The 23,535-nt window shown below is 36.7% G+C and overlaps 1 protein-coding gene across 7 annotated transcripts in view; it reads left to right on the top strand.

Annotated features, from left to right (window-relative positions):
* Positions 1 to 23,535, top strand: part of STK33 (serine/threonine kinase 33) — a 193,103-nt gene that overhangs the window by 147,976 nt on the left and 21,592 nt on the right. For all 7 annotated transcript variants that reach the window (XM_027563209.1, XM_027563207.1, XM_027563212.1 and 4 more), the window contains 3 exons: positions 2,036 to 2,111; positions 6,764 to 6,876; positions 7,322 to 7,407. In XM_027563209.1, coding sequence (XP_027419010.1) covers positions 2,036 to 2,111; positions 6,764 to 6,876; positions 7,322 to 7,407 — 275 coding nt within the window. The remainder of the gene's footprint in view (positions 1 to 2,035; positions 2,112 to 6,763; positions 6,877 to 7,321; positions 7,408 to 23,535) is intronic.

The raw sequence follows: 23,535 nt of genomic DNA, 5'->3' as shown, positions 1-23,535 counted from the left end.
ATCACAATAAACTGGAAAATTCTGCAAGAGATGGGAATACCAGACCACCTGACCTACCTCTTGAGAAACCTATATGCAGGTCAGGAAGCAACAGTTAGAACTGGACATGGAACAACAGACTGGTTCCAAATAGGAAAAGGAGTACGTCAAGGCTGTATATTGTCACCCTGCTTATTTAACTTATATGCAGAGTACATCATGAGAAACGCTGGGCTGGAAGAAACACAAGCTGGAATCAAGATTTACGGGAGAAATATCAATAACCTCAGATATGCAGATGACACCAGCCTTATGGCAAAAAGTGAAGAAGTAAAGAGCCTCTTGATGAAAGTGAAAGAGGAGAGTGAAAAAGTTGGCTTAAAGCTCAGCATTCAGAAAACTAAGATCTTGGCATCTGGTCCCATCACTTCATGGGAAATAGATGGGAAAACAGTGGAAACAGTGGCTGACTTTATTTTTTTGGGCTCAAAAATCACTGCAGATGGTGACTGCAGCCATGAAATTAAAAGACACTTACTCCTTGGAAGGAAAGTTATGACCAACCTAGACAGCATATTAAAAAAGCAGACACATTACTTTGCCAACAAAGGTCCATCTAGTCAAGGCTATGGTTTTTCGAGTAGTCATGTATGGATGTGAGAGTTGGACTATAAAGAAAGCTAAGCGCCGAAGAATTGATGCTTTTGACCTGTGGTGTTGGAGAAGACTCTTGAGAGTCCCTTGGACTGCAAGGAGATCCAACCAATCCATCCTAAAGGAGATCAGTCCTGGGTGTTCATTGGAAGGACTGATATTGAAGCTGAAACTCCAATACTTTGGCCATCTCATGCAAAGAGTTGACTCATTTGAAAAGACCCTGATGCTGGGAAAGATTGAGGGAAGGAGGAGAAGGGGACTACAGAGGATAAGATGGTTGGATGGCATCACCGACTCAATGGACATAGGTTTGGTGGACTCCGGGAGTTGGTGATGGACAGGGAGGCCTGGCGTGCTGCACTTCATGGGGTCACAAAGAGTCAGACATGACTGAGCGACTGAACTGAACTGAATCATTAAAAGATGTGCTACCTCAAAATAAAATAAAGTTCTACTTTGCGAAGATTGTTTAAAGGGACCCTATCATCTCAATAGATGCGGAAAAAGTGTTTGACAACATGCAACATCCTTTCATAGGGCTTCCCAGGTGGTTTAGAAATAAAGAAACCACGTGTAATACAGGAGACTTGAGTTCCATCCCTGGGTCAGGAAAATCCCCTGGAGAAGGAAATGGCAACCCATTCCAGTATTCTGCCTGGGAAATCCCATGGTCAGAGAAGCCTGGTGGGCTACAGTCCATGGGGTCACAAAAGAGACAGACATCACTGAGCAACTGAACAACAGTAACGGCAATCATGGGCACATTGTAAGTAAGAAGCTCAGGGTTGAGGAGGCAGAAATACCTGGACCCTAGGCCTCCCCTGTGACCAATTGGCTCTTTGATTGAGTTATATTATAGGCGTGCTCTCTTTGTCTTAGTTTTCTCATTTAGAAAATGCGGAAGATAACTCATACTGTCATAGGAGTGCTATGAAGTTACTATCACTACTGTTATTTTGCTGAAGTGATTTATAGCTGTTTATCTTAGTTTCTCTGTAAACCCAGATTTCCACATTTTGGGCTTGCTTTAAATTGTATCTACTTCAGGCATGTTTTCAAAGCTATTTTTGGCAAAGACTAAGATATTGTTGCCTTCTACTATAACTCCATGATCTTTGCAAGATCATTTCTTAACAATTTGAAAGAGATAAAAAGTTGTACGTGTCGCTGTGCAGTGTGTGCCGTCATTCCGTTAGAAGCTAAATGACAGGAGGGAGGCTACAGCGACATCAATTGTTAAGGCCTGTACATTATTCATTCAACATCTGCTGTTGGTTCTCTTTTTCCCTATGGGGGAATAAATTACATCACATCAGCACATTTTTCATGCTTTGTGTTTAAGCATTTAAAAGTCATTTATTGTATTATTAATATTATTTTATTTCTGCTTCTTTGGCAGCCCCTGAAGTTATCAATGCCCACGACTATAGCCAGCAGTGTGACATTTGGAGCATAGGTGTCATAATGTACATTTTGTAAGTAGCCTGCTAAATGTACAATTTAAAATGAATGGATGTCCCCTAACAATGGAATTACATAGATTTTAATTTACAGTGAAACAGTATGATGTCAAGAAAGCAACGGAAGAAACAACTGGGAAGTTATTATAAAAGCTGTCTTATCCATTGCCAGGTCCATCTATTAGGTATTTTTTTAATACAATCAACTTGTAAGTTTCAACTTTGCTTTTCATTGATCTATAAATGCTGCAATGCACTGAGCAAAGTGAAAAACTTGCCTCAACACCTCTCTGATCCTTTGCTACAAACCAAAAGCTTGTTCGTCTTTTCTTGAGATTCACTTATAGAGTATCAGGTAGATTAACATAGAGCATCAGGTAGAGGGAAGGTCGTGGACTTGGCACTCGGGCTCCCCTGTGGACAGGGCATGTTCAGGCAGCAGGCAGTAACCAGATAAAGGTTCAGTCCAGGGTCTAGGGAGTATTCTGTGATTCCTACTTCTCTTCATGCTACTGAAAACATTGGTCTTTCTTGTTCTCTCTTTTGTCTCTCTCCCAAGATTCAGTCAGACCCCATGGCCTGTATTTTTCCTTTGAGGCGTCCTCACATATTATTCAATTTCTCTTCACTTGTATAATTTCTCCTTATGACCCCTTTCTAGAAGATTATAGTGTCTTTTTGTCTGTTCTCCTTCTTGTGGTTCATCCTTCATACAGTTGTCAGGGTTGTCTTTCTAAATCACAAATCTGGTTATACTGCTTTCCTGACTAACAGCCTCCGTTGATTCTCCCTTGCTATAGGAAACTGTCAGCGCATCCCCACATGGCGTGATGCAAAGCTTTCACAGCCTGGCTCCAGCGTGCCTTTCCAACCTTGGTCTGCATGTGTGTCCCCAAGCACTTACCCTCTTCTGGTATCCACTCGAGGCTGCTCCTTATGACTCAGGTGCCCTGCGTTTCATGCCTCTGGGTCTTTGCTCATGTAATCCATTCTGCCTCAGTGTTCATTTTTCTTCTGTACTAACCTCTTTCCTGGGTGTGTCCAGCTCATACATTAGCAACTTCTATTTCCCTGAGTCCTACTCTGCCCCAGCAGAGTTAGTATGTTCATTATGTATATACTTCCCCTTACTCCATGAGATTTAAGGCAACATATTAATACAAAGGTGCATGCAAAACAGTAACATTGAAAGAAAAACAAGACAATAATATTTAATCAGGCAAGTTTGCACATGTATAAGTTTGATAGAATTAATTTTTCACTTTTCTGTGTTCTCATTATACTTCTAAAATCTATATTATAATGTAATACAATTATTGTATTATATGTATTGTCTCTGTTTTTCTTGCTCTAAATTCCATGAAGGACAGAGATCTGATTCATCTTTGCATCCCTGGTATCTGGCACCATAGTAGACATGTAGTCAGTGCTCAATATACGTTTTTTATATTGAATTAAAGTGAATTGTCTGAGAGTGTTCTGAAAAGTTAGTGGTCATTGTTCTGCTTCTTGGTGAGTATGAACATTTTTATGTTGATGCAGCATTAGTTTTATGGTCACATTGAAGATTTCACTGTGCACTACCTCTTCCAGATCGTTTCTAAATATTGACATCACAGTAGTTACATTTTCACAGTCCTGTGAAATGAAATACACAGGCAGTAGAAATTGGATGTTGTGATTGTAGCTGTAACTCAGATACTCAACACATCACTGCTTAGACTGCATAAAGTATAAATGTATTCACAAAATTTTTGATCATTGTTTTGTGCTGCTTAGGATTATATTAAAACTCTGAGCCTTAGTTTTAAATTAAAATATAGCTATTTAAAATTAGTATTTTATTCTCTCATGACTTCTAGACAACACAAGTCAAATATAACATATATATGTAATCTATTATTATACCAATCGTGGGTTTTGCTGCCTTCTTGATTTGAACTTGGTGTATTACATGTCTTAAATTTTTTCCTCCTACTTAAAGATGTAATTTTAATTTTTCTGCTTCTGAGCATGACTGCATATCATAATAAAGACATCTTTTTTTCCTTTACAGTAGATTCTTACTTCAGAGAAGGCAGTGGCACCCCACACCAGTACTCTTGTCTGGAAAATCCCATGGAGGGAGGAGCCTGGTGGGCTGCAGTCCATGGGGTCGCTAAGAGTCCGACACGACTGAGCAACTTCACTTTCACTTTTCACTTTCATGCATTGGAGAAGGAAATGGCAACCCACTCCAGTGTTCTTGCCTGGAGAATCCCAGGGACGGCGGAGCCTGGTGGGCTGCCGTTTATGGGGTCGCACAGAGTCAGACACGAATGAAGCAACTTAGCAGCAGCAGCAGCAGCAGCAGACTCTTACTTAATCTGTGCCTGTTCATTAATCTACCTGAGCCCAATGGTCTTATAGATCATTTCCTTCACCAAGGGCACAAACATATTACCTTCTCTGGGGGCGGGGAGGGGTTTCTTGTTTATCAGTTACCCCTGATTCATTGCTACTTAATTGGACAATGATAGCATACTTTCTCAAGGTGAAATTAATATAAATGCTCTTTATGGGCACCATCTTTTGCTGTTTTGATTCCTGTGAAACAGAAAATAATCGGAAGGCCTTAAGAGGCATTTTTCATGTCTTGGATTCTCTTTTCTGGATGTGCAGAAAATTGCTGTCATAAAATTTCATGTGCTGCTGATTGACCAACCATTAGATACATTTTGTGTAAGTAAAATTGTAAAGGACAGAAAAAAGTGAAATTTTTAAAACATAGCCCTTGAGCTATAGTTGCATGTTAGGCAGTGTAGGAGCAGCTAAGAAATCGGTGAATGTACATACCACTGGTTGTTAACAGACTCAATGAGCTGGGCTTTTGTTGGCCTGTACTTGTTATAATAGATAGTAATTGCCCATAAGACCATTTTTCTGACTTTTTTTGAATGGCATTTAAAAACTAAATAATAGTAAAGCAAATTGAATCACAGAGAAAAGGGTTAGAATGAGCTGGAGAAAGAGAAAGTATTAAAATGAGAGTTTGCGGAACAATTTAATATTTATCGCTTAACAAGAACCTATTGGTAAATGAAAAGCTCTGTTGTCCAGCCTAGTTTGATAAGCTACATGAAAATGACTCACCCTCCACACTGGAAAAATCCTTATTATCATAATCATTATCATGTAGAATATTTATTAAATTTAGACTTATTTGACTTCCCTGATGGCTCAGAAGGTAAAGCCTCTGTCTACAATGCGAGAGACCTGGGTTTGATCCCTGGGTTGGGAAGATTCCCCGGAGAAGGAAATGGCAACCCACTCCAGTACTCTTGCCTTGAAAATCCCGTGGATGGAGGAGCTTGGTGCAGGCTACTGTCCATGGGGTTGCAAAGAGTCGGGCATGACTGAGCGACTTCACTTTCAGACTTATTTGAAAAATATTAATGGGAAAGATTTTTAAAGAAACTTAAGAAAAATGTAACTAAAAAATCAGTAAAAATCTGTTAAGAGACCTAGAAATCATTATACTTATGTACATAAAAGACCAGCATTTGGAAAGTGTAATGGAATTATACCATTTTATTCTTTCAGTAATAAAGTGGAAAAATATAATCCTGAGAGCTAAAGAATAGACATAGAGAGTTAGAATTGCCTCTGTGATGAGTCCAGGTCCAACTTCTGTCTGGTTGTCATTGGGAGAATCTGGTTGTTGTCTACAGGATGTCCCTCAGATGTTGGGATTGACAATAAAGATGATGGCTAACATTTGCAACTTTTAAGCACATAGTTTTGGACTGGATCACCTATTGACGCATAGGCTTGCCGTGCTCTTTGTAAAGTATAGCATGTGACTGTGAAGTTGCTCAGTTGTGTCCGACTTTGCGATCCCATGGACTGTAGCCTACCAGGTTCCTCCATCCATGGTATTTTCCAGGCAAGAATACTGGAGTGGGTTGCCATTTCCTTCTCCAAAAGTATAGCATAGTACTTCCTTTAAAAGGTTCTAAAGACTCATAGTCCTGTACTATGAAATTTACAATAAGTCCATGTTTATGCACGCTACTCATGGGTCAAATTCATCATCTGGTTTTCCTCCTTCAGATTTTCTTCATTTTGTATATAATTTTTGAAGAGTTGTGGCTATTTTAATGGATTTTTTTATTTTGACTCAGAGCCAGTAGGCCTCAGGATCATTCTTACCGTCATCACCAGTCTTTGTGTAACATTTTACCATGGATAAAAGTCTTCCACTGTCACTAGAAGAAGTAATCTCATTAGACTGTGATGACTCAGTGTATCTTCCTGTTAAGTCCAGTGTACCTTAAGGCATAGCCTTACCCTTCCTCACATTGAAGTGTCTCTCCTCTGTTCTCCACCACTATTACTGTGCACCTAAACTCACACACCTTTTTGTATTTTAACCCCATTTAAGCTTAGTGTTTTCCCACCTGAAAGAGCTTTGCACATGTGGAAGTTCCAATGGATAGAAGAGCCTAGCACTAATCTCCCAAAACCCCTTTTTTTCCATTTCTAAATCCAGAGAAGTTCCCACCTCTTCCTCTCCTTTACTTAAATATGAAGCACCACTGCTTTCAAGTTCTATGGAAACTTAATTTTTAATAGCCTTATTTTGATTGTTTAAAAGAATCTAAACAGAATGATTGCCTTTGCTGTAGATTATGTGGGAAAGCACCCTTTATGGCAAGCTCAGAAGAGAAGCTTTTTGAATTGATAAAAAAGGGAGAACTACATTTTAAAAATTCAATCTGGAATTCCATAAGTGATTGTGGTAAGTATAGATGTGCTATTATTTATTAAAGCAAATATGCATAATATAAGAAAGCCAGCCAGTAATTTAGATACTTTAAATCTCTGAGTAGCCATTAAATTTACTTGTAGAAATAAAAACCATTTACTTGTGGAAATAGTGCTATCTTCACTGTGACTTTTATAGTTGAAACTTAAAAACAGAAAATGTATACTAAACACTGAAGAGGAAATTTTCTGATCAAATAGCTAATTTTTACTGAAGACTATAAACCAGGTTATCCAGGCAATAAAACCTCACTTTCAGCCTTAAACTTTGTTTAGTATTAGCCATATGTACTGATGATATTTATTCTATAACTGATATGTTTCCTTCGTGTCATACAGACTTAATCCTAAAATTGGAAAATATGTGATATTAATTATAGTTAAGATATATAAGATAGGATTTTTTCCTTTATTTGCAGCTAAAAGTGTTTTGAAACAACTTATGAAAGTAGACCCTGCTCACAGAATCACAGCTAAGGAACTACTAGATAACCAGTGGTTAACAGTAAGTTTCAATACTACTGCCTTTTTAAAAAAATGTTGGCACGCTACCATTGCTTATTTCTTTTCATCTGGCCTTATAGTCTATATATAGTCTTAAAACAGTCATTTAGTTTCATCTTCTGACAAGTTAAAAAAGTTATTGAGTGCTGACACATTTCTGAAATGGGTATTTTCAAACTGTTAAAATTACTACCACAGTTGTTTATATGTGTTTATAGAGGTTTAAATGAACTTTTCTATTGTATCAAGTCCAGTAGAATAGAGCTGAGAAATTTCCTTTGTTAAAGATGTGGACTGTTGACGCAGTCTGTATAGTTTAGTGATGTAAAGCCCTGGAACTGTCTACTTCTCTTTCAGCTCTTTGGATGCAGAGAATCTACAGGGACTCAGAAAAGCCAAGGTCTCCTAACAGTGGCTGTTGCCTGGCTTGAAATCTTGAGTCATTATTCATTTGCATATTGCTTTCCCCCATTACACTAATGCCTCGAGCAGTAACCCTGTCTTAAGTGATCTTCGTATCCCTGTTACCCAGAACATTACCTGGTCACAACAGGAACTTTGGAAGAGGATGCTATTACCTCTCAATAATTATTCTCTCTTTCTTCTGTGGTCATGAGGATCCTGACTTTTCACTGGTAACATTCTTATCTAGTCTTCTTTACTAGTTATCCCCTATCTTTGCTAGTTACAGTGCTGGTCAATGAGATCTAAGTGCAGGTAAGAGTAATCTCTGGGAAGTGCCCTTAAATGGAGGGAGTATGGCATTCCTCACATCCATCTTCTTTTCTAGTGACTGCAGTGCAGCTGCGATGGATGGAGTTTGAGTAGCCATATTAGATAATAAAGTGGAATATAAACAGGATACGAGAGCAACATGATTCTAGGAACCAGGGCTCTTAGCGTATAGAGCTGCCACACCAGCCCTTGACTGCCTACCTCCAGACATTTTTAGATGAACAGGAAACAAATGACTGTCATATTTGAGATACTGTGAAATGTGCAGTTAAGCCTAATGCCAATTAGTACAGTACTCAGTAAATAATGGCTGAATGAGTAGATGATTCAGTGAATGAATAAGTCTGTAGGTATGTCAGAAAATGCCTGAAAATGGAAACTGGGATTCCAGAGACATAGGAATATTTTACATCTTTTACTTATTAGACACTGTGTTAGATATTGGAGATAATACATGATATGCTTATATTACAGTAGTATTGTTGAGAAATGATGGTGGCTTAGACAAGGTGGTAGCAATAGAATTGAAGAGAAATAAATGTGATATATTTTTAGATATATTTGTTAATATTTGGTGATGGATTAGATAAGGGATGAGGATAAGGGAGGAATCAAGGATGAATTTTAGATTTTGCTTTAACAGCTGGTTGGATGGTAGTGCCATTTACCGAGATGTGGAAGACTGCAGGAGAAACATTTTTTTCCTGGGGGAAGAGTGGTGAGTCAAGAGTTCCACATTGGCCATGATAAATTTGAGATGCGATTTCCAATAGATCATCGAAAGTATGAGCCTGGAACTGGAGAAGAATGAACTGGAGATATAAATCTGTGAATCCTGAGTATACAGATGCCATATAAAGCCATTGTGTTGAAGAGATGAATTAGGAAGAAAATGCGGTTAGAAAGGACAAGAGGCCTCAGCAGTCTGCTTTTAGACACTGCAACATTTAGAAGAGTAGAAGCTAGCAATGGAGGCTGAAAAGGAATAGCTAATGAGGAAAGAGGAAAGTTAGGAGGGTACTGCCAAGAAAGTTGAGTAAGAAAAGTGTTTGAGAAAGCAAGAACAGTCAGCCCCCAGATAAATGCTGCCTAGAGGTAAAGATGAGAATGAGTTTTCATTAGAATAGCCAACAGAGGGATTGATGGTGACCCTGGAGTCCTTGATAGATTTTAGATACCATAAATTTATAGTGATACCACTGTGATTTTCCTTTGGGAATTTCTAATCATTTATTGGAATAATTTGTTGTCTTTAAGGGCTAAAAAATTGCCTTCACTCAAAAATGGTTTATAACTGCCCTCTTCTATGAATGTGTTGAACTCTCAAATGATTCTGTGCAATAAGTATTTCTGGCCTAAAGTAATTGTGCAAATGAGTTAGCAGCTAGATCATTGCAAAACAGCTGAGTAGATTTGTAGTAGAGCAAAATAAAAAACTGTAAAACAGATGGTGTGCTTTAGAAATCTATCTCTTTTCAGCATCACACAACATTCGGGTTTGGCCATTTAATTATTTGTTTTCTAATTAGTGAAACTTTATTTCTGGCTTTGGTCATTTTTCCAGAAGTCTCCATTTTTGAGCCTCTGTAACAATTTGTCTCTATGTAGTCTTTGCCAAATGGATAGAGAAGTGACAGATAGCGTGTACTATATCGGACTATCCTGAGGAGTTCAGTATATGAAGTTTAGAATACTGGCATTTTGTAAACTTCTGAAAGGCAAAACTCTTTTCTTCTTAACCACTTGAAGTCTTGCTTCCTATAATTCGTGTCCTCTGTTTGAAATAATCTAAAGAGGACATGTTAGTTCTCTCAGTGCCTTACCACTTTATAACCAGAGCTTGTCTTCCAATACCGGACAAACAGTGACATTCTTTTCAAAGAGCTTTATTGGATAAAAAGTTTCCATGGTTTACTCTATATATTGTGCGTTTTGAAATACGGTACACATCTGAAAAGTATTCTGAGAAAAATAATCATTGCTTCCCTATGTACATTTAAGTCAGTGGGTCTTAAACAGATATTGTCATCCTGATTTCAAAAGTCCAAGGTCAGATGCAAGGAAAAACAGCCAATAAGTGACTTTCCTACAAAGGGAGAGTTTGATGATGACCCCATTGCCAGGAGTATGCCTGCTATCCTCTTTATCTTTTTCTACCTTTTTGCCCTCTTTATTCTCAACAGTAGTTCAGGAGTTCATTCCTTGTTAGATAGTTACAGTTGCCCCTTGGTATTCAATCCCCTGATAACGACTAACACCAAGAATTTGCACATTTAACGTTTCCCTGGTACTTTCAATGCCTGCTTATATTTAAGAACCTTGCTATAAATTAATGAAACATTTTTCTTCTATGGCTTGTCAAAAAGCGGTTTCCAGATTGAGCTCTGTTGGTATTATTCAATGATTCCTTCAACAGATTTTTTTTTTTTTTTTTTGGTGCCTGCCATGTACCATGCCTTGTGCTAGGTAATAAAATTCAGTTAAAGACATATAGGACCCAGTCTCTGACATGAGGAATTTACAATATAATAAGGGAAACAAGCTATGTATAAGATATAATGCAAGGAAGAAAATGATAAATGGCATAAGAGATTGCCAAATGACCAGAGAGGTACAGAGGCAAGCGAGTGTGAAATCAGGAAGTTTAATTTGACTGGCAGATAAGACGCCTACAGGAAACAAGTGGGAAATGAGACTTTTAGAAAAGGAAGGAAAATTGTGAGGGCCCTTGAATCCCAGACTAAAGAGTTTTAACTTCCTGCCATAGATAGTAGAGAACAATTGCATGCTCTTTGAAAGAAGGAAATTATCATTATAGTGTATCAGTCTTGCAGAGTGGCTCATTTTAAATGGGACAACAGTCATTTATATTTTTTTATATAAACCTTTTATTTTAGAATAGTTTTAGGTTTATGAAAAAGCTGCGAAGATAATACAAAGACTTCCAATATACCACTCACCTTGTTTCCCCTAATGTTGAGATCTTGTATTACTATAGTACGTTTATCATAACTAGTGAGCCAATATTGACACATGGATGTTAACCTTAGTCCATTCTTTTTTTTTTTCCTTCAGTTTTTTAAGTTTGAGGGGCATAGCATAGTGACTTGCCTTACATGTGTCATGAAATGGTCATCACAATAAATTTAATGAAGCCACATAGGTACAAAATGAAAGAAATTGGAAAAAAATGTATTTCCTGGTGATTAGAACCCAGGATTTACTCTATCAACTTTCATATATAACATAGAGCTGTATTAATTATATTTATCATGCTGTATATTACATTCCTAGTACTTATGTATCTTAAAACTGGGAATTTTACTTGCCTAGTACTTATTTACCTTATAACAGGGAATTTGTGTCTTTGACTGTAGCTATCCAATTCCTACTTCCGTATTCCTGGCCTCGTGTAACCACAAGTTTAATCTCTCTCTTTCTATGAATTTGTTTTTGAAGTATAATTGACCTACGATGCTATGTTAGTTCCTGTTACACAACATACTGATTGGATATTTCCTCACATTTCAAAATGATAAGTTAGTTACGATACATCACCGTACAAAGATATTACATAGTTACTGACTATATTCCCCACACTGTGCCTTCCTTACCCATTTCGTACTCATTTATTTTGCAACTATATGAATACCATTTATTTATTTATTCTTTTTGGCGGTGCTGGGTCTCTGCTGCTCCACGAGGGATTCGTCTAGCTGTGGAGGGCAGGGGGTACTCTGTTGTGGTGTGGTGCTTCTCATATGCTGGCTTCTCTTGTGGAGCACTTTTTCTAGGGCGTCATTTAAATGTCTATGTTGATTTTAACAAGTGCTTTTTTATTTTAATTCATAAGGTACTATAAGGGTACAAAGATGATTAAAACAGTCTCTCCCTTGAGTAATTCACCATGAATTACAGTGTGCTTTGCTTTATAGTCAGACTTTACAAAGCTCTTATAATGAAGTGTAGGGTCTAATTTCAGAACACTCTTTCCTATGTATGAACAGGTCTTCGTTCACTAATTTACAAACTGTTATTCAGGTTTTAGTCATTAGTTTTTGACCTTTAGCCTACACTTTATGGAAAAGAATTGAAATTTTCTGATACCTAATTATTGGGTATTTTTTTTGCTACCATATATTTTCATCCTAAATATATTAAGGCTCTAAACTTTATATTATATATTTAGTTACTCTTAAATTATGAATTATCTTATGTATATGAATATGATTTTGAAGCCCTCTTTAATGAAGTTTTTTTAAAAAAAAATTATGTTAAAAAGAAGCTCATGAACCAGGAACCTTGGGCATTTACTCAATATTCAATGATTGGTACATACTTAATAATTCAAACAAATATTTATTGAATAACTACTATGTACTGTGGAGGACACAAGAATGAGTCTGACGTAGTCCTTTCCTATAGGTTACCCACACTCTAGTGGAGGGATTGAAGAAAAAACACAGGCAGAGAATGCGTATTTGATATGTGTGTGTGCAAAAGTCCGCCTGCAATACAGGAGACCTGGGTTCAATCCCTGGGTCATGAAGATCCCCTGGAGAAGGAAATGGCAACCCACTCCAGTATTCTTGCCTGGGAAACCTCATGGATAGAGAAGCCTGGTGGGCTACAGTCTATGGGGGTCACAAAGAGTTGGACATGACTAAGAAAGTTTCACTTCACTTAATATATATATATTTAAAATAAGCATATAAAAATGTACTCTCTATATGATATGTGGTATGTAATAAATTATATACTATAAAATATATAAATGTTCTCTAAATATTATTATATACTTTTATTTATATTATATGTATATTATATACTATATTTAATATATAAAACATGTATTTATATAAAGTAAGTAGTGTAGTAGTAGTACTATTAGGTTTTTAAGAAGAGAGCTATTATTCCTTTTAGTGGATTATAAAAACTGCTTAAGTGAGAAACTTGTATGTAGGACAAGGAGCAACAGTTAGAAATGGATTTGGAACAATAGACTGGTTCAAAATTGGGAAAGGAGTACATTAAGGCCGTAAATTGTCACCCAGATTATTTAACTTCTGTGCAGAGTACATCATGTGAAATGCCAGGCTGGATGAATCACAAACTGGAATCAAGATTGCTGGGGGAAATAGTAACAGTCTTAGAAATGTACATGATACCACTTTAACACTTTAATGGCAGAAAGTGAAGAGGAACTAAAGAGCCTCTTGATGAAGGTGAAAGAGGAGAGTGTAAAAGCTGGCTTAAAACTCAGCATTCAGAAAACTAAGATCATGGCATCCAGTCCCATCAGTTCATGGAAAACAGATGGGAAAACAGTGAAAACATTGACAGACTTTATTTTCTTGGGCTCCAAAATCACTGCAGATGGTGGTGACTGCAACCATGAAATTAAAAGACACTTGCTCCTTGGAAGAAAAGCTGTGACAAACCTAGACAGCGTATTCAAAAGCAGAGACGTTACTTTGCTGACAAAGATCTATCTAGTCAAAGCTATGGTTTTTCCAGTAGTCATGTATGGATGTGAGAGTTGGACTATAAAGAAAGCTGAGTGCCAAAGAATTGATGCTTTTGAACTGTGTTGTTAGAGAAGACTCTTGAGAGTCCCTTGGACTGCAAGGAAATCAAACCAGTCAATCCTAAAGGAAATCAGTGCTGAATATTCATTGGAAGGATTGGTGCTGAAGCTGAAGCTCCAATCCTTTGGCCTTCTGATGCGAAGAACTAACTCATTTGAAAAGACCCTGATCCTGGGAAAGATTGAAGGCAAGAGGAGAAGGGGACAACAGAGGACAAGATGGTTGGATGGCATCACCAACTCAATGGACATGAGTTTGAGCAAGCTCCAGGAGATGGTGAAGGACAGGGAAGCTTGGCATGCTGCAGTCCATGGGGTTGCAAAGAGTTGGACACAGCTGAGCGACTGAACAACTGCATCTTTTCTGAGGATTAAACCTAGAGTAACTTTAGAGAGAAACCTCATGGTAACAGGATTCAGAGAATAGGGATACCCCTAGGAAGATAAAGGGCTATTTTGAGATGGCATGTATGGTGGGTGAGACTACAACCAGGACAGGAAGTAAAAATAGGAAGACAAAGACAACCCAAGTTCCCCCTTTGCCTCGCTCTTTGCCTTGGGACACTGGTGCCTGTTCTCTCACAGGGATCAGAAGTAATAAAATCAGAGCAGTGCTGATGCCCTGCTTGAGTGAGAAGCTAAGGAAAATGGGTGGGAATTACTGGATCTAAACCAATGACTTACCTGTTGGCCTCCACCCCCTAGGATAGGTAGATTATAGTTTTAGAAGTGCCTCCTCCTAAGGTGACTTCTCCTTGGAAGAGAAGGTTGATTATGAAATCCTAAGTTGAGTTGCTTGGTGGGGGCAGATTTTTAGTCCCTAGAATTTTGAGCTCCTGGGGCTGAAGATCTGGTTCTGGTCTGTTTTCCTGAGGAGCTAGTACACCCCAAGGAGTGTGAGCTCACAGGCCATATTTCACACACCATTAGGAGAGTTTAGAATAGGCAGACCCAGACTTTAGAAGTCAACAAAGTGCACATGCCAAAAGAGATAAGTGAAGATGTTAATAATATGAAGCAAGAAATGAAATGGTAAAACAGAACCATTTAGGTGTAATAGTTGACAGACATACAGTTATGTAGGATAAGTAGTGAAGTGGGTGCAAATGAAGAGTGAATTTAAAAAACTAGATGATCAGATTATGTAACTTTAATGGAACTTTATAGATGGGAACAGATGAAGATAAACATACTGAAAACTTTAGCAAAAATGAAGCTATGTGGAGTTGAAAGTAAAAGTTACAAGATTCATATAATAGTAATCTCAGGCAAAAAAGTGAAAATGGGGAGAAGGAAATCTTTTAGAAATAATAGAGATAATTCATCAGAATTAAAGAAAAAAGACTTCAGCTTTAAATAATGATAGACCACCAGATAGGAGAGAGAAGGAAAAACTGACAAAATAGATGTAATAAGATCTAAGAACATCAAAAACAGAAAATTCTCAATGTTCCCAGAGAGGAAGAGCAATATCATAAAAAGAACAAGAATAACCTTGACACCTTACTTTTTAGCAGCATTATTGGATGCACGTGTAAATGGAGTAATAATTCTAAATGTATTAAAGGAAAAACATTTAAACTTAGAATTTTATATCCTTTGACATTGTCATTCAAGTGAAAGGCAATGATAAAAAATATTGTTAAGTATACAAAGCCTCAGGTTTGCCACATAAGTCATAGATTTAAAACACTTGTAGAAATAGTTAAAAAGGTCAAAGAAACTCAGTAGACACTGTAAGAGCTGTGTGTACCAAGAGTCTTTAAATACCTTGGTAAAGTCTGTTGGTGTCAAAGAAAAAAAAGAGAGAAAGACCAAAGAAGAGGACACAGTATATTCATAATAACCCAGATTTAAAATGTGAGATCATATACACATGATAAGCATTGAGAAAGGAGAGAGAACATTGGTACATGAGAGGGGGCTAAACTGGAAGATGTAGATAACAGATTTTCAAAGCCGTAAAGGATTAAAGAAAAATGTATAGAGTGGGACAAGTTGTAATAAACTTGAATAGTAGAAACAACTTCAAATAAGTTAATGGGTTAGAAGTACCTGTTAAAAGACATAATGTCAGGTTGAAGTTTTAAATTTCTAGCTAAGTGCTATTTACAGGAAGCACATTTGAAGCATAAGGGCACAGAAATATTGAAAGAAAAAGAGTGGAAAAGAACACACTAGGCAAACACTAACCAAAAAAAGCCTGAGTAACTGAATTAATATCAATTAAATCTACCTTGCAACAAACAAATCATCATCATTAGAGATAATGAAGATTACTGTATAATGATAACAGTTCAATCCAAACAAAATGTAGAAGTTTAAACACATGCAACTAATAAGGTAACCTCAAAAATATATATCAAAAATTGACAAAATTCAATGGAGAAATTGGCAAATTCACCACCATAGTGGGAGATTTTAATGCACTTCTCTCAATTACTAATATGTGAAGCATATGAAAACAGAAGTAAGGATATTTAACAATACAATTAACAAGCTTATTTTGGTGGACACATACAATTCTGCATCTAACAATTAGGGAATATACATTTTTCTTAACCACACATGGAAGGAACATTTACCAAGATTAATCTAACCAGGAAGGAAGCAAGCCTTCATAAATTTCATAGATTATGTTCTCTAACAATATACAATTAAGTTGAAAGTTAATCAAAATGAGATTAAATACTGCATATATTTGGAAATTAAATCACATGCTTCTAGATAAGTCATGGGTTAAAAAAATAGATCCTAATGAGAAAAAGTTTTTAATTTCTAGAACTGAATGGTAATGAAAACACAGCATATCAAAACCTGTGGATACAGTAAAAAAGTTTCAGCAGAAATTTATTAATATCACCTAATGTATGTATATTGGGAAGAAGAAAGGCTAAAAGGGAACTACATATCCAACTTAAAATTTTGGGAAAATATCCCAACAGAATATATACAAATAAATAGTAGGAAAAATAAACCTAAGGTTGAAAATAAATAGAAAGCAAAGGTAGAAAAGAGAAGATCACTAAGACCAACATTTGATTCTTTGAAATAGAATAAGTTTGTAATAAACTTTGAAGTTTATTACAACTTGTCCCACTCTATACATTTTTCTTTAATCCTTTACGGCTTTGAAAATCTGTTGTCTGCATCTTCCAGTTTAGCCCCCTCTCATGTACCAATGTTCTCTCTCCTTTCTCAATGCTTATCATGTGTATATGATCTCACATTTTAAATCTGGGTTATTATGAATATACTGTGTCCTCTTCTTTGGTCTTTCTCTCTTTTTTTTCTTTGACACCAATAGAATCAACAAATAGATAAACCTTTGGCAAAAAAAAGAAAGAAAGAAATCAGAAATAATATTTCACAGGAAAAAAGGAATACAGCTGCAGATAAGGCAAAAATTTAAAGGATAAAGATTAAAAAGATACAAGAATAGCACCACCAACTGTTTATTAATAAATCTAAAAACTTAGGCAGCGTATTAATTCTGTATATTCTAGTATAACAAAATTAGACCAGTGAAAAGCAAGCCTATGAAAAAGATCCATTTTGTTTATTTATATAGATCTAAAACCTTAAACAAAATATTAGGAAATTGGATTCAACTGTGCTTATAAATAGGTCATAATCATGTTGGATTTTCCCTAAAATACAATGATGGTTTAATTTCAGAAAAAAAAATCTATAAATATAAATTCCTACATTAATATATTAAAGGAGAAAAGATATCATCATTTCAAAGAAAGCACTTGTCTTGAAGTAAGACCCAACATACATTCATAATTAGGAATGAAAGAAAATGTCCTTAACCTGATAAAAGATTACAGCAAATATTTTAAATGGGAAATGGGAGAAGCATTTTCTTTAAATAAAGAGCTAAGTCAAGGAAGTCAGCTTCTAGTAGTTTTTTGAATATTGTTGATCTTTGTCTAAGACAAGGAAAATAAAGTCATGAGAATTGGAAAGCAGAGATAAAACTTTTATTATTTGCAGTAATATACAAATGACTAGACAAACTCTTATAATAATAAGAGAGCTGAGAAAGATAGCTGGATTTAAGGGTGGTCAGATCAGATCAGATCAGATCAGTCGCTCAGTCGTGTCCGACTCCTTGCGACCCCATGAATCGCAGCACGCCAGGCCTCCCTGTCCATCACCAACTCCCGGAGTTCACTGAGACCCACGTCCATCGAGTCAGTGATGCCATCCAGCCATCCCATCTTCTGTTGTCCCCTTCTCTTGCCCCCAATCCCTCCCAGCATCAGTCTTTTCCAATGAGTCAACTCTTCGCATGAGGTGGCCAAAGTACTGGAGTTTCAGCTTTAGCATCATTCCCTCCAAAGAAATCCCAGGGCTGATCTCCTTCAGAATGGACTGGTTGGATCTCCTTGCAGTCCAAGGGACTCTCAAGAGTCTTCTCCAACACCAAAGTTCAAAAGCATCAATTCTTTGGTGCTCAGCCTTCTTCACAGTCCAACTCACACATCCATACGTGACCACAGGAAAAACCATAGCCTTGACTAAATGGACCTTTGCTGGCAAAGTAATGTCTCTGCTTTTGAATATGCCATCTAGGTTGGTCATAACTTTCCTTCCAAGGAGTAAGCGTCTTTTAATTTCATGGCTGCAGTCACCATCTGCAGTGATTTTGGAGCCCCAAAAAATAAAGTCAGCCACTGTTTCCATTGTTTCCCCATCTATTTCCCATGAAGTGATGGGACTGGATGCCATGATCTTCGTTTTCTGAATGTTGAGCTTTAAGCCAACTTTTTCACTCTCCACATTCACTTTCATCAAGAGGCTTTTTAGTTCCTCTTCACTTTCTGCCATAAGGGTGGTGTCATTTGCATATCTGAGGTTATTGATATTTCTCCCGGCAATCTTGATTCCAGCTTGTGTTTCTTCAAGTCCAGCATTTCTCATGATGTACTCTGCATAGAAGTTAAATAAGCAGGGTGACAATATACAGGAAAAGGAGTATTCCTTTTCCTATTTGGAACCAGTCTGTTGTTCCATGTCCAGTTCTAACTGTTGCTTCCTGACCTGCATACAAATTTCTCAAGAGGCGGATCAGGTGGTCTGGTATTCCCATCTCTTTCAGAATTTTCCACAGTTTACTGTGATCCACACAGTCAAAGGCGTTGGCATAGTCAATAAAGCAGAAATAGATGCTTTTATGGAACTCTCTTGCTTTTTCCATGATCCAGCGGATGTTGGCAATTTGATCTCTGGTACCTCTGCCTTTTCTAAAACCAGCTTGAACATCAGGAAGTTCACGGTTCACATATTGCTGAAGCCTGGCTTGGAGAATTTTGAGCATTACTTTACTAGTGTGTGAGATGAGTGCAATTGTGCGGTAGTTTGAGCATTCTTTGGCATTGCCTTTCTTTGGGATTGGAATGAAAACTGACCTTTTCCAGTCCTGTGGCCACTGCTGAGTTTTCCAAATTTGCTGGCATATTGAGTGCAGCACTTTCACAGCATCATCTTTCAGGATTTGGAATAGCTCTACTGTAATTCTATCACCTCCACTAGCTTTGTTCGTAGTGATGCTTCCTAAGGCCCACTTGACTTCACATTCCAGGATGTCTGGCTGTAGGTCAGTGATCACACCATCGTGATTATCTGGGTCGTGAAGATCTTTTTTGTACAGTTTTTCTGTGTATTCTTGCCATCTCTTCTTAATATCTTCTGCTTCTGTTAGGTCCATACCATTTCTGTCCTTTATCGAGCCCATCTTTGCAGGAAATGTTCCTTTGGTATCTCTGATTTTCTTGAAGAGATCCCTAGTCTTTCCCATTCTGTTGTTTTTCCTCTATTTCTTTACATTGATCACTGAAGAAGGCTTTCTTAATCTCTTCTTGCTATTCTTTGGAACTCTGCATTCAGATGTTTATATCTTTCCTTTTCTCCTTTGCTTTTCTCTTCTCTTCTTTTCACAGCTATTTGTAAGGCCTCCCCAGACAGCCATTTTGCTTTTTTGCATTTCTTTTCCGTGGGGATGGGTTTGATCCCTGTCTCCTGTGCAATGTCACGAACCTCATTCCATAGTTCATCAGGCACTCTATCTATCAGATCTAGGCCCTTAAATCTATTTGTCACTTCCACTGTATAATCATAAGGGATTTGATTTAGGTTATACCTGAATGGTCTAGTGGTTTTCCCTACTTTCTTCTTTAAGTCTGATATACATCAATAAATAGGAGTGTCAAATCAATACATTGTACACCTTAAACGTACACAGTGTTGTATACCAACTGTGTGTGTGTACTCATTCAGTCATGTCCAGCTCTTTGTGACCCATGGGCGGTGGCCCACCAGGCTCCTTTGTCCATGGAATCCTGCAGGCAAGAATACTGGAGCAGGTTGCCATTTCCTACTCCAGGGAATCATCCTGACCCAGGGATCAAACCCACATCTCTTGCGCTTCCTGCATTGGCATGAGGATTCTTTACCAGTGTGCCACCTGGAAGCTCTATATACTAATCATACCTCAGTAAAACTGGGGAAAATGAGATTGATATACAAAGTCAACTGCACTTATTTTCACTAGCAACCAACAATATAAAATGCAAAAAAAATGAAGACATGTAAAACTGTATTCACAAATTTATAATTTCTAGAAATGCAGCATTAGATTTGTAAGACTTCTTTGAGGAAAGTTATGAAATTTTATGGGAAAACATTGAAGAAAAATTCAAGTGTAAATATATACCATTATTTACATCAGGAGACTAAATATCATAAAAATTTATTTCCTCATATTGATGTACATATACAAAGCAAATCCAATCAAAATTCCTCTTTTTGCAACCCTAAAATTTATAGTGAAGTATAAAGGGTCAAAAATAGCCAAGGCTTTTTTGAGTATTTTGCTGTAACAGAAATTAAGACTATTTAGTTAGCACAGTGTGATAATGATATAGTAGTAAACAAATTGACCAGTAGAATAAAATAGAAAGTGTGGAAACATATCCATACACGTCTGGAACATTTATGACAGTGGTAGTATGATGCGTCAGTGGAAAAAAGGAGAGATTATTCAACAACTGGAGTTCAGATAAATGGCTGTCCATATGAAGAAAAAGAAATTGGGTTCCTATCTCACATGGTAGACAAAAGTCAACTTCTAATCAGTCAAGGACTTAAATAATACAAATTTATATTTAACTTTTAGTGTAAATATAGGTGAAACCCTTTTGGAACTTGGAGTGTGTAGAAAAGGATTTTATAAACAAGATACCAAAGTCATTAACATAAAAGGAATGAGGAATAAACTTGACTTATATTAATCTTTAGAACTTCTATTCATAAAACAGCCTTTTAGGGAAAACTGATAGATTATAGACTAGGAGAAGGCTTTTGTAACCCAAATAACCAAGAAAAAATCAATATCATGAAATCTCAGTGTTTCTTACAAATCAATACAAAGTAGACCAACCGCCTAGTAGGAAATGGACAAGCAACTGGACAGGACCAGACATCTTTACAAACAAGGACCTGCATTTGGCTGATGAACGAGCAACAAGATGCTCAGTTACATTTGTGATCAGGGAAATACAAATCAGGACTTCAGTGAGATAAAACTAAAAATTAAAAAGTCTGACAGTAATAGGGTTTGGAAGAGATGCAGGTAAAGAGTCTCTCTAAATCATTGCTGGTGAGAGTACACTGGTACAACTACTTAGGAAAACGGTTTGAAAATGTTTTGAAAAACATTATCTATTAAAGTTAACCATTCACATACTCTATACCAATAAATTTAATTTCTAAGAATATACCCAAGGAGTTCTTCTACATATATACCCTTGGAGACATACACGGTAATGTTTGTAGAAGTGTTTATAGGAGCAAAACCCCAGAGTCACCCCAAATTCCCTCTTCCTAGAAAATGAATAAATTGTGGTATAGTCTGACAATGGAATATTTTACAACTGTGAAATGGTTGAGCCACATGTAATAATATCTATGAAGCTATGAAATTTACTTTTAAAATAATCATAGTTTTGTTAAGATATAATTTACTTACTATAGAATAGACAGATTTTAAGAGTTTAGCTGATGAATTTTTTTATATGTATACTTTTGTGTAACCACTGCCCAGAACAAAATACAGAACATTTCTACCCCCACCAGAAAGTTCTTTTGTTCCTTTTTCCTAAGTTCACTTTGTGCCACTCACCAGCAATAGTGTGAGAGTTCTAGTGTTGCTCCCCATCGTCTCCAGTGCTTGGTATTGTTAGTATTTTTAATTTAGATACTTTGGTAGATATATAATGGTATCTCATTGTAGTTTTAATCTGTGTTTCCCAAATGACAAATGAAATTGGTCATGTTTCATGTTTATGCTAATTTATTTATGCTAATTTTCCTTTTGAATATCTTTTTTTTTTTTTTTTACAAAATGTCTATTCAAGTCTCTCTCCCATTTTCTATTTCTTTTTTAAATGTATTGATTTATAGAAGTTGGTTACATATTTTAGATGTAAGTCTTTGTCACATACACACACAAATAAATGTACGTATAGTAACAAGCATTATAAGAAGGTGACTTATGAAAAGAATTACTGCATATCCTTACTCAAGCAGGTGTCTTATGAAAAAAAAGAGATCATTAGAAATTGAGGGTCTTCCCAGTGCACCAGCCCCAGGCATCCAGTACAATATTGTAAAGTTAAAAAGTAAAATAAAATTAAAAAAAAGAAATTGAGGGTCTTGAAACTGATTCCCTGCAAACTATCCCTGCCCCCACAGGCCATATGAAGTCTTCTTACACACTACATACTCCAGTCTGAAGAATGTTGGTTTGGAATATGTTGAGTCTGTTTTCATTTTTCTAGCTTTATTGAGATATAATTGACATATAACATTATATAAATTTAAGATGTACAACAATGATTTTATATATATATTATGAAATGATTATCACAATAAGTTTAGTTAATACATCCATCACCTTGCATAGATTAATATTTTTATTGTGATAGAAACTTTAAAGATCTATCCTTTTAGCAGCTTTCAAGTATACATTACAGTATTAAAGGCTCAGCAGCACCTCTAGCTAGAAATTCTTGGCAGACAATTGGAAATGCACTTTTGGTATGGCAACCCACTCCAGTATTCTTGCCTGGAGAATCCCACGGACGGAGGAGCCTGGGGGGCTACAGTCCACGGGGTCGCAAAGAGTCGGACACGACTGAGCGACTTCACTCACTCACCCACTCACTCAATTTCTCAGGCTGTTTCCTCTTAAAGAGCAGGAGTATCAACACCAACCTTGTCTATTTTCATTATTTGTTCTACTTGTAAAAACAAAATCACTGAGGTGACTGTTAGGAAAACTTTTCAGTGGTGCACTTGCTGACTTTAATGATCCATTATTACCTTTCTCCACTGCTGCCTTGGACTTACTGAGACCCATTAGGGCATGTTCAGTGATTTGATTGGGTGCTGTGAGTCCTATGACTTACAGTATTTCTTTTCTTATATAATTTATATTAATTATTAGTCATATAATAGTTGCCATTACCCTTGGTAAATGATTTAAATGGTAAACAAAGCAGGAAAAATAACTTCCTCCCTCTATTCCCTCATTCCCTCTTATTAAAGATAACCATTGTTAAATCTCTTATGTGTTCTTTTAAATACATTCTGTATATTTTTTTGTATCCACTTTTCACAAATGGATTTATATTACGCGAACTTTTCTTTTTCATTGAATGTATTTTGGGACGATTTCCTTATTTTTTAAAAGCAGCATTGTATCCAAAACCATGGATACACTATTATTTTTCTCTTCTG

The sequence above is a fragment of the Bos indicus x Bos taurus genome, chromosome 15, assembly GCF_003369695.1.
Source record: "Bos indicus x Bos taurus breed Angus x Brahman F1 hybrid chromosome 15, Bos_hybrid_MaternalHap_v2.0, whole genome shotgun sequence".
NCBI lineage: Eukaryota > Metazoa > Chordata > Mammalia > Artiodactyla > Bovidae > Bos > Bos indicus x Bos taurus.
This window is presented reverse-complemented; position numbering and strand designations above follow the sequence as displayed.